General features: G+C 43.9%; 1 protein-coding gene across 1 annotated transcript; it reads left to right on the forward strand.

Annotated features, from left to right (window-relative positions):
- Positions 1 to 418: 418 nt before the first annotated feature.
- LOC115923863 lies at positions 419 to 1,351 on the forward strand. The gene has a single exon (XM_030985252.1). The coding sequence runs from the start codon at positions 419 to 421 to the stop codon at positions 1,349 to 1,351; it is 933 nt and encodes a 310-aa protein (XP_030841112.1).
- The last annotated feature ends 11,283 nt before the right edge of the window (positions 1,352 to 12,634 follow it).

Consider the following 12,634-nt stretch of genomic DNA (forward strand, 5'->3'; position numbering starts at 1 on the left):
TTCAAAACATGAATCTGCATGACAATGTGTTTTGACCAGTATCTCGGTTGTTATTCAACATTTTTCTCCTAAATTTTAGTATGTTGTCGCTGAGACTATATGTTATCTAAATCAGCCCTCATTTTTCCGATAAGATGTCAGAATCACGCTCATGATCATGATCATCATCATTATCATGATGATAATCATCCTCATCAACATCATCATGATCATCATCATCATAATCATTACTATCAAGATCATCATCTTCATAATTATCATTGTTTACATGTCTATATAACTTCTCCCTTTTTCAATATAGTAAATAATATAATCTATTAAAAGACTTGAAGACAGACCACCTTATTCGTCTTCGTGACGAATTAAATTTCTAGTTTCTTTTGTGTGTATGATGACGACGACATCACCGTCAACGGAAATGCCCGACTCCGACCCCGCCGCGGCCGCGACGGCACCGGGCAGTACCGGGCCAGCTGTTACTGCTTTTGGACTCAAGTTACCGCCGTACTGGCCGGGCGATCCGGCACTCTGGTTCGCCCAGGTGGAGGCGCAGTTTTTGACGCGGGCTATTACGCTACAAGAGACTAAATTTGCACATGTCATCAGCTCATTACAGCCTGAAGTAGCACAGGAGGTCAGGGACTTCATCATTGCTCCCCCTGCTAAGGATCGCTATGACAAACTGAAATCTGAACTCGTCAAACGAACTGGCGTTTCCGAACAGAAGAGAATTCACCAGCTTCTTAATGCGGAAGAGTTAGGTGACCGCAAGCCTACTCAACTTCTTCGTAGAATGCGACAACTACTAGGAGAATCCACATTAGAGGAAGGGATTTTGAAGCAGCTTTTTCTACAACGCCTACCGAATAATGTCAGAATTATTCTTGCTTCGTCATCCGACTCTGTCTCCATCGAACAATTGGCGGAGTTGGCGGATAGAATCTTGGAGATTTCTTCCCCATTTTCTGTGTCTGCTGTAGAATGCACGCCTGCTAGTACTACTGTTTCCTCCTCACCGCCACAAGTTTCTGCGGAGGTTCAACAGCTTTCCAGGCAAGTCACACAACTCACAGCACAGGTGCAAGCTCTGACTTCTTCCCTCCAGGAGGATCGTCGTAGTCGAAGTCAGCATCGAGGTGCATCTCATCCACCTCGACGTCCTTCCAGCTCTAAGAGTCCACGGAGACAACAGCATCATCAAGGAGCTGAGTGCTGGTATCACTGGACTTATGGTGACAGAGCTCGCAAGTGTGTGAGCCCGTGCTCGTCCAGCCGCCGACATTCGACATCGCATTCGACACCTTCAACCTCGCAGTCATACCCTCAGGGAAACGACCTAGCCAAGGAATAGCGGCGACAAGTTCCCTTGGCGACAAACCTCATAGTCGTCTTTTCTTCATTTTTGATAAGAACTCAGGCAAGCGTTTCCTGGTTGACACAGGAGCCGAAGTGAGTATTTTTCCCCAGTCACTGTTGGAGAAATCTCAATTTTCATCGGTCGGAGCGTCGAAGATCCAACTTCAAGCAGTCAATCATTCGCCGATCAACACTTTCGGTGAGCGATCTTTTACTTTGGATCTTGGATTGCGACGAGTGTTTCGCTGGATTTTTATTGTCACGGATTTGAAGACGCCTATATTAGGAGCGGATTTTCTTACTAACTTTGGTTTACTCGTCGACGTGAAACATCGCAGGTTGATCGACACTAAAACCAATCTTAGTGTGTGTGGATTCGGCTCCTACACTGGAACTATCAGTCCCATGTATGTGAGAGGGGTTTCTGATGACCGCTTTCACGTTCTCCTCCGCAGCTACCAGGACATTACTCGCCCGGTATACAAGCCCGACGGTGTGAAGCACGGGACTACTCATCATATCCAGACAAGAGGTCCCCCTGTTGCAGCTCGTCCTCGGCGCCTCGCTCCTGATCGTCTTAGAGTAGCTAAGGCCGAGTTCGACCACATGTTAGACCTGGGCATTATTCGCCCATCGGACAGTAATTGGGCTTCTCCACTCCATATGGTCCCAAAGAAGACCCCAGGTGACTGGCGACCTTGTGGGGATTACCGCGCCCTCAACTCTCGGACAACTCCTGATTGTTACCCGATACCCCACCTACAAGATTTCTCATCCTGCCTCAGTGGTAAGACGATTTTTTCTAAGATTGATTTAATTCGTGCTTATCACCAGATCCCAGTCGAGCCGTGTGATATCCCAAAGACTGCAATAACCACTCCGTTCGGACTTTTCGAGTGGGTTCGCATGCCCTTTGGACTTCGAAACGCTGCTCAGTCTTTTCAACGGCTGATGGATGAAGTTGTTCGTGGTCTCCCTTTTGTCTTTGTGTACCTCGACGACCTGCTCGTTGCCAGTACTACGGATGACGAACATGTGACACACCTCCGCCTACTTTTTGATCGACTTCGTGAGTATGGCATTGTCATCAACACTTCCAAGTGTCAGTTTGGTGTATCTTCATTGACTTTCTTAGGCCACCACGTGGATCAGCATGGTATCTGTCCTCTCAACGACAAGGTGGAACACATCCGGAAGTTTCCTACTCCAACTTCGCTCACTACACTGAGAGAATTTCTTGGTCTCATGAACTTTTACAGACGTTTTATTCCTCACTGTGCTGAAGTGCTCCAACCTTTGACAGATCTACTTAAAGGCAGGAAGAAGAAGAAAGAGTCTATCACACTCACTGAAGCTGAGCTCTTAGCTTTTAATCGAGCTAAACAGGACTTAGCTAACGCTTCTATCCTTGTGCACCCTCGATCTGGAGTTCCTCTCTGTTTACTCGTCGATGCATCAGACTATGGTGTAGGTGGAGTGCTCCAACAGTTAGTGGACAACACTTGGCAGCCACTCGCTTTCTTTTCCAAGCGGCTCCAGCCGGCAGCAACTCGGTACAGCACGTTTGGACGCGAGCTGCTCGCTGCCTACCAGAGCGTGAGACATTTCCGCCATATGCTCGAAGGCCGGACTTTCACCATCTTCACCGATCACAAGCCCCTCACCTACGCTTTGCAGGCTAAGCCGGGCAGACACTCACCCCGAGAGATTCGACACCTAGATCTCATCTCACAGTTCACCTCTGATATACGTCATATCAGTGGTAAGCACAACACTGCAGCCGACGCCCTCTCTCGCCTGCCTATCAGTGCCGTCGACTCAACTTCCATTGTCGATTTTGCTGCCTTAGCTCGATCACAGAAGGATGATGAGGAGTTTGCCGACTTGTCAGACACTTCGCTCAAGCTTGAGTCGATACCACTTCCAGGCACACTCACCACTTTGCTTTGTGACATTTCCACTGGGAGTGCCAGGCCTCTAGTGCCAGTTTCGCATAGGAGAACAATTTTCAATTCACTCCACGGATTATCACACCCTGGTGCTAGAGCAACTCAGAAGGTGATAACAGAGCGTTTCGTTTGGCCGGGAATCAAGCGCGACATCAGGAACTGGACGCGTACCTGTCTGGAGTGTCAGAAGTGTAAAGTTCATCGACACACCAGAGTACCTTTGGGCACATTCGCATCCCCAGATGCTCGATTCTCGCATGTTCATATAGACCTCGTGGGTCCACTTCCTCCTTCGGAAGGTAATAGCTATCTCTTGACTTGTGTTGATCGCTTTACCAGATGGCCAGTAGCTATTCCGATCCCGGACATTACTGCCGAGACGGTAGCACGGACTTTTGTGGCCAGATGGGTGGCGAATTTTGGCACACCGGCAACAATCACTACAGACAGGGGGAGACAGTTCGAGTCCGCCCTTTTCCTCGCCCTCACCAACCTACTCGGCACTACTCGTATTCGGACGACTTCATATCATCCAGCCTCGAATGGTTTAGTAGAACGCCTACATCGTCAGCTCAAAGCTTCGATCAAGACATATAACACTGTACGCTGGACCGAAGTGTTGCCCCTTGTACTATTGGGGATACGCACAGCTGTCAAGTCCGACATTGGATGCTCCTCAGCTGAGTTGGTGTTTGGGGACAAGCATTAGGTTGCCTGCCCAATTCGTAGAACCGACGAAGCCAGACACAGACATTGATCCGGCGAACTATGTACATAGACTGAAAGAGCTGATGAGTAAGCTACGCCCCACCCCTCCTCGCAAACAACGACATGCTAGTACCCAGATTCATGCTGACCTTCATTCTGCTAGCCATGTATTTCTACGCCAAGATGCAGTCAGGAAACCCCTAGAACCGCCCTACAGGGGTCCATTCCCAGTTCTCCGCCGTACTGACAAGTTTTTCTCCATTGACATTAATGGTAAGCGTGAGAACGTCAGTGTAGAACGTTTAAAGCCTGCATTCTTAGAGGATTGCGCAACTCCGGAGATCGCACCACCACACGACGATATCCCGTCATCATCGACCATGGTTCGGCCTCCACGCGTAGATCCCCCGTCATCGTTGGTCGCAGATCGACTGCCGAGCTCTGCTTCTACCCCGCCTGTCGAGCCGCGAAAGACGCGATCCGGCCGGCATGTCAGGTGGCCAGCACGCTATGTGGAATGTTTTGGTTATGGATGAAGACAATTATATTGCCATCTTGGATTCAAGTTTCTTGCGATTGTTGCGACATCGTCTCATATGTATTTGCTGTAAATATATTTCTTCTACATGTATTTTGGACAGTACCATTTTATCGATTGCTACTCATTCTATCTCGCATCACTCTTGGGGGGTGCTAGATGTAGTGACTTGAACTTTACAAAGGTCACAAATGTTTATCAACATTGTACATAGCCAGCATTTTAAACATTCCTTTTGTTAGTACTTTACGTTCAGCCAGCTTCAATAACAATAACAATTTACAGCTGCACATTCTACATATTCTCTGAGTTAATTTCATCCATGGAACCACCCAGCAACAAGAGTGTTATTTTAGTTACTCCAATCGGATCGCACCTTATTGTTTTAATAAGCCAATCATCACACTTTTAGCGCACTTGGATAAGTCTCCACACACGGATTTTACTCACTTCTCCGGTCTTCAGTTTTCATCATCGGACGTGTTTTATATAGGACGTTTTCGGATTATTCAACAAGCTTCTTCTCATTAGTTTTCACGTTATAGCGAGTTTCATCATCATCATTTTATTTGAGGACTAAATCGCAAATTAGATTTGTCTTCTATTTAATTTCGGGAAGTGTGAACTGTAAGGTTGTGTGCCTTCATCCTATTCGCGTTTCACTAGCTATAGCTAGTCGCGCTCCACGTGTTGATTCTTCACTTCGCTTTATCGCTCTATTCTTCCTCTTCATGATTCGCCTTCCAGTTTCTTTCTATACTCGAGATATCAACGCTGAGGATTATTATTAACGGTAAGAATACTCATTTAGTTTCTACACAACATTTATTCCTACACGTTCAAATTTTACTTCCACCTAAGAAAGATAATACAACAATTTCTTTAGTTCTTACAATAGTAGCTAATAGAATAAACATTTAAGCTTAGTTGGATGTGAACAGGAAAGGCGGCGCAGCTGGAATGGCGATTACTCCATGGACCTTCACAAATCTGGCTGCACGTCGTTGCACCATTTCGATCTTAGAGATGAGCTGTTTGGTAACGGGGTCCCAGACAGAAGAAGAGTACACAACAATATTGGGCGGACATAGGTCTTGTATGCTCGCTCCTTTATGCTGGCAGGGCATTTCCTCAGGTTGCGTTGAAGGAAGCCAAGTGTGATGTTACTCTTCGTGCCAGTTCAGGTTTCGTTGGAGGATGACTCCAAGGTACTTTGCTTCGTCAAGAGTGCGGAGGGTCGACTGGGTCGTCCCATGGATGGAATAAGAGGATGCTCCGATTGATGGGTTTTCTCTTGTTTGAAATCCTCAGCATTTCACATTTGTCAACATTTAAGGTCATGAGCCATTTCCTCTCCCATTCCTGAACATGTGCGATATCTCTGTGTAGGGACACAATGTCATCATGGGAATTGATTGTTCTGTATAGGAGGGTATCGTCAGCATATAGAGTCGAATGGATGAGGAGACATACGGTACATGACTAGTTTGTTTCAACTCAAAATGCGCATCCTGTAAGAAGACATCATTTGGAATAATAAAATGAATCATCCATTACATAATCTGATCATTTCTTTTCTGTTCACTCAAGAAAAAGAGTTTTAATGAACAGATGTATGTGTGTACACAACTTTGAAATAATCAGTTTTATAACCACATGTTCTGACTTTTATGCTACATTAAGCCATATATTATACGTGTTTAATATCCAACATTCAAATTAATATTAAACAGGTTATTATTTCAAATTTATAATAAAAGTTATATCAATTGGAAGGTCTTTATCAGATACATATTCGGTCAAGCAATGAAAAATCATGATTTTGACCTTTCCATCAAATACAAAATGCGCTTGGCTTCGAGCCGTATGTTATTGATTTTGCATGACTTTTAGCACGGGTGACATGCATTTCCCCCAAGATTGCCATGGGTTTTTTTATAGAGCCTTTTTGCAATGACGACCTTCGTCATTGCCTTGTTTTCGTTCACATTCTGCCCCATTAATATTCTCCTTTTCCTTTTCCTTATCCTTATCCTTATCCTTATCGTCTGGAAATCGCATTCGTTTAGCACGTAGTGTTTGTGACTCCTAGTTAGGTGCTTTTCTCATGTCCTTTTCCTTTCAAATTTCATAGGCATGGTCTCTAACATCTCATCAAGGTCACTACATTCTTCGATTTTGGAAATCACTCATGCATGACCGTCCAAGCGCCATTTTGTCCGTTTCTGGTCCATTTTAAGGCCTTTATATCTTCCTTCCTATCTCCACTATCCTAGATCCTACAAACTTCTAACAAATTCCTCTAGAAAGTCTGAGAGATGTTCTTTCATCTGCGACAGATGACTTGACCTTCAAAATGCCATCTTCATACTCGAAATTCAAATCTAAAACCGACTCCGTCAAAAATCTCTCAAGTTCTTGAAAAATGGACCCCTAAATAATCTAAAACTGCCATAACTTTCTCATATAAATTCCGTTTTGTAATTAAATCTTACAGTATCTTTATCTCATAATTGCACATAGCCATGCCAAATTTCACGCTCCAATGGCTTTGCACAACATAAATAGCGCCCTCTAAAGTTCTGGGAATTGGCTTTCTGTCTGTGGCCGTATCTCCATAATGGCTTGGCAAACCGTACCCTTTTTTGGATTTAGATACTTGAAGATATGCCCTTTCCAGCCATATACAAAATTATATACCCTAACACTGACCGACTTTGCGAAAAATGCCCTCCAAATTCGCCATTTTCAAGAAAATTGAGAAATAACTTCAAATTGCTCTAAATTAGCGATCTTTATACCTACATCAATGAAACTTGGCAGACATATGTATCAATATACGTGACAACTGTCCGCCAAGTTTGGTAAAATTCGAATATGTCAGCGCAAAGTAATCGCCAAAAATGATGAATTTACTATGCATTACGTAATAGCGCGTTTAATGCGTGCAATACATTGCGGGCAGATAATAATGGTGTCAAACTGACCGCAATGAAGTGCCCTTTCGAATGATACCAAGTATAGTATATGTTCACACTGAAAATTGTGAGTAAATCGCATTTGAACAAAGGTCACTACACGAATTCCGCCGAGTTTCCGCCCGAATCTAACATGTATCGGCTATGACGTCATTTTTTCAGACTGCTTTTCGCCCCTTAAACGTCCTTTTTTTTCCTTGAAAATTTGCAGTGACATGCCGATTTGCAATACGCAGGGCACCTCTTGGCCGGATTTTTGAAATTGGTCAAGGGGGCCATTTAAGACGCCATTTTGTCCTATAAATATATTTTATATCACGTGTTTCGATAGGATTATCATAGAAAAAAGGAGAGTTGTTTACAATAACTACCATGAAATCCTCTTTCTAATGATACCAAATACGGCCCATAAAGAGACATAAAGAGAGAGAGAAAAAACAATTTAACTCCGGTCATAATACAGATCCTGTACGTTTTCCGCCCATACATTACACGAATTGTCTATGGGGCATATCGGGTTCACGCTTTTGGCCCCCAGAACGATCTTGACTGCAATGACGAACATGCACCAAATCCCATTGGTTTTTGCACGCAGTGCTTGCAAGCCCTTTCTAGGTTCTTTCCCCTATCCCAATTTCTTTCAAACTTCGTAGGCATAGTCACTACCATCCCATCAAGGTCACTGTTGAGGCCTTTCTTTCGCCCTACCTATCTCCAATATCACAGAAGCTACAGACTTCGTACAAATTGCTCTGGATAGTCCGAGAGAAGCTCTTTCCTTTGACACGTAGAAACATGGCGTCATTGCACGCACATCGTTGCGACACGATTGCATTTCTAGTTTTTTCTTCTTCTTGTTTGACTGGTCTACTATTATCTTACGAAAATATTTTCATAAAAACTTGTGTAAAGAAAAGATTTAAAGTAAATAACATATCAAATCTTCACGAGTTAGCCCACCCACACGACTCACCACTGTCGACTTTATTTGAATTACTGTCAAAGATATTAGTAATAGACAGGAATCGAAGAGATTTTGCTGATTTTATTCTGGATGGAGAGAAAATTGCTGAAGTCCAGGATTTCATATACCTGAGATCACTTGTTAGCGCTAAAGGATCAAGTGAGAAAGAAATCAAAAGGATATTAGCAATTGCAAGGAATGCAACTCAGAAAATGGTGAATATCGGGAGAAGCCGGGGAATAAATAACAGTTTAAAGTTAAAGATAGCACTGACATCTATATTTCTATCCCCATCGCTACATACGAAAGTGAGACATGGGCCAAGACCAAAAGAGATGAAATGAGAGTAGATGCGTTTGAAATGTGGGTATATCGGTGAATACTGAAGGTTCCATGGAGAGACAGAAGAACAAACCGATGGGTACTGGACAAGCTGGTTACAGAGATGTTGCTCAGAAAGAGTATTGCCAGAAGGAAACTGCAGTTTTGGGGCCATGTAGTACTAGTAGTGAGAGATGGTCTTGGAAAGTCCCTTATAACAGGCCAGTGGAAGCCAGGCGAAGAAGAGGTAGACCAGGGATATGTGAGTTTAACTCACATATCCCGGGGTAGACCTGCTATTTCCTGGTTCAAAGATATCCACATATGGACAGGGAAAAAGCTGTCAGAGGCAACGAGAGCAACAGCTGACAGAGAAGGATGGCGTAAACTTAGGACGGCGTAAACTTGTGATGGCCACAGCAGCGCAGCTAGCGCCACCTGACTGAAGAAGAAGACTGTCACAATCATGAGCATATTGTGATACCTTATTTGTGACACTAGCAGGTCACTAATTGGCGTGGGGTCCAGGGGGCGGAGCTCCCAGAAGCTCAGGAATTTTAGGCATTAAATTACGGTCAGATGACGGTCAGATGATCATACAGGGGCTGCCCTAGGGCCCTTGGTGGGGTCCATGGGCGCCCCCGGAAGCTAGGGGATTTAGGCAATTATTAATTAACTGACTGTAAATGTGGGAATACAAAAAAGTTAGAAAAAAATCACGTAAAATCATGCCATTTCAGCAACATTGGTAAAACTACTGGTATCGAATTAGAAATAAAACATTGTTGCCCCCCCCCCCACATAGTACGCCAGTGATCACAATGGTAATGATTTCATTCAAATTCAAATTCAAATTTTATTCATTTCAATCCAAACAAAAAGGATCATTCTCATTTCTCAATGTTGTTATACACAGGATAACAAATTTCAAAATTATAGTGTAATAATTGAGTGTAAAGATAACAATAACCAGGAATTACACAAATCAACATATATACTAATGCATGTTTCTTCCGAAATATAATACAATTACAGGGATGAAAATAAATTATATTACTCGAAATACTTTTTACAATTTATTTCCGATTTACTTTTTCAATAAAAAGTTTATAGTCTACAAATAACACAACATGATGAAGAAGATGGTGATGATGCCCGATGATGATGAGAATGACGGTGATTATTACGATTTTGATGATAATGTCGATACGTGATAGTGATTATGCGCTGATGTTACGATGGAGACAAGAATCAAGATGATAAAAATGAGTGGTTATGGCCCAGACGTGCAGGGAAGCAGGGGGGGGGGGGTACTCAAGGCATCGGTCTCTGATATGGTGATGCTAATAAGATAGAGATATCGTACTCACACTTCTTCTCTTCAGCTCAATTCACTGCACGTTAGCAACGCTGGCTTCTCGAGTCCGGTCTTCCCCCCATTCTCCTCCGCTGACTTTCACGGGGCTTTCACGGTGACTTACAGGCGGTCATTTCGAACAGCATAAGGGAAATCTCATCAAAATGCTAGACGTCCGTCCTTCACGCGAAATCCTCTATTATTTTGTCCATAACGTTGTCTCTTTGTTGGGCAAAGAAGGCTAAAGGAAATTCTGGGCAATGATTCTCATAGCTGTAGGAATGTCCATAGAAAGAGAGTCATTCTTTCGCTGATATTACTCCGGTCGTGCTTTATGTATAGCCCTGTAATCTGTACTGTCCGTTCAATTTGAACATCCCGCTGTCATGTGGTCTGCGTGTTTACTTGCGCAATGCGATGTCCTTGATGATGCGATCGCTACTACTTGTCTTGCATAGACCTGCAGATGCAGAACAGCTGGTCTTGTCGCCATGGTGCCCGATAGTCGTGTGTACATAGCAGCCGATCGGGGGGGGGGGGGAGCACTTGTTTCGGGGGGTGGTATGGGAATGTACTACTAAGTACATTCTGAGTTTCACAGTCAGCGAGTGAATCCAATCAGAAGAGGGATGAGGGACGTATATCTTCTCGTCTTATTGCCGCGAACTCCCCATCTTCCTTTCTTTCACCGCGTACGTCTTAAATCCTCCCATAAGCTATTTCTTTTAGCCATTAATTCGATTGGGGAAGAGATGGAGGAGTACTACGTGCTTGTCTCAAGCAAGCTACTGCCCCCCCCCCCCACTCAGTGTTATTTAGGGTACGCATATTCGTGTTCCCAGCATCCCCCCCCCCCCCCCCTCTTTCTGAATAAGTCTGGTGTGTAAAATCAGTACGGGTATATTTTTTCTTTTGTTATACGAGCCTTTTCAGGAACCCCCCCCCCCCCCCGACCCGTTCATGAAGGAATCCCGCCCAGACGCCAATGTCAAACTACTAATCCATTTTTGATGAACGAATATTAATCATTCAATTTATGTTACGAGCAATGCGGAAGATAAGGCACACAAAAGCCTTCTGGATCTTCGGAATAAACCACTATCGTCATTTAAACCTATACAAGCATGGAGTAATTGTTATGTACATGTAGTACATGTATCACTCCTAGCTATCTCCCTTCCAGTCATTCACCCAGTGGCGGATTCAGGGGGGCCCTCTCCCCTGGCAATTTTTTGGTGCTCAAGAGGGGGAGGGGTGGATGGCCCGAGTCGAATTTAAAAAAAAATAGTGGGCACTTTCCCTCATCCCTCCTCGTCGAGTACAAAACAAAAACAAATTAGCTCTCACCCCCCCCCCCCCCCCCCGAGCGAAGATATAGGCCGGCGCGATTTTCCAATGGGGGCAAAACAAAATAGCGCCCCCCCCCCCCGTTTATTCACCAGCTGGCTGTTTTGCCAGTTTTCTAACGAATTGGGCCCTCTCTTTGTCCCCCCCCCCCCCCTTACCGCCGGCTAGATCCGCCCCTGCTTTTACCTTCCCCCACTTTCATGATCTAAAACAGAACCCCCATTATTCCTAGACAGTACCCCCATTAGTCCTAGACAGTACCCCATTATTCCTAGACACTGACCCCATTATCTTTTTTTATATAAACATTGATCACCCCAGAGAGCTAACTTCAAGGAACCACATTCCAAGAACTAGGCCCTATGACTCATATCTTCGAGTAGTTCTTCAATAAATGTTATACCTTCAGCTGTATTTATACTTTGAGTCTCTGTACAATTTACATCGAATGCCCGCAACGAAGTGAAACTATACCGATTCCAACAACACATTATCAACAGTTCTTTACAGAGGCGGCGCTTTCTAATAAGTGCCCCTTTTCCTTTCTTTTAAGTGGATAAGTGCCCTTATTCACCTGGGATAATTGCCCACTTGACTATACCCCCTGACCAGTGTCCAAATGTGGGCAGTAGGCCCCTATGTAAAAACTAGTTAATTAAATACGGGCCCAGGGTTCTAAAGCCAACTGTTCAGATGCCCAAACAGGAACGAATAACAAACACAGTTAACACTTAATAATTTTTAAAGGAATAATTCATAATTTAATGGGTCGTAATAGCCACATATTCACTGAGCAATAAATCACAATCACAAGAAAAAAATGTAATTTTGAAACTTTTTAAAATGATGACGTTAATGGCAAGACAGGCAACCGTCAATAAGAGGAGAGAAATACCACGAGACTTGCAAAATCCTTCCAACTACACTGAAGTAAACTCTGCACCTTCGCACAAGCTTTAAAAGTAAAGCGATCATTTTTGCAACAATTGACCTCACGGGTCCACCATGACAAGCCAGACAAATTGAAACGACAAAGGGTGTGTCAAAATGACTTCTAAATAATTTTCACACAGGTTAGACTCACGAATTATATCAATCAATCCACCACTTTTTTTA

The sequence above is a fragment of the Strongylocentrotus purpuratus genome, unplaced genomic scaffold, assembly GCF_000002235.5.
Source record: "Strongylocentrotus purpuratus isolate Spur 01 unplaced genomic scaffold, Spur_5.0 spur5_scaffold_14, whole genome shotgun sequence".
Taxonomy (NCBI): Eukaryota; Metazoa; Echinodermata; class Echinoidea; order Camarodonta; family Strongylocentrotidae; genus Strongylocentrotus; species Strongylocentrotus purpuratus.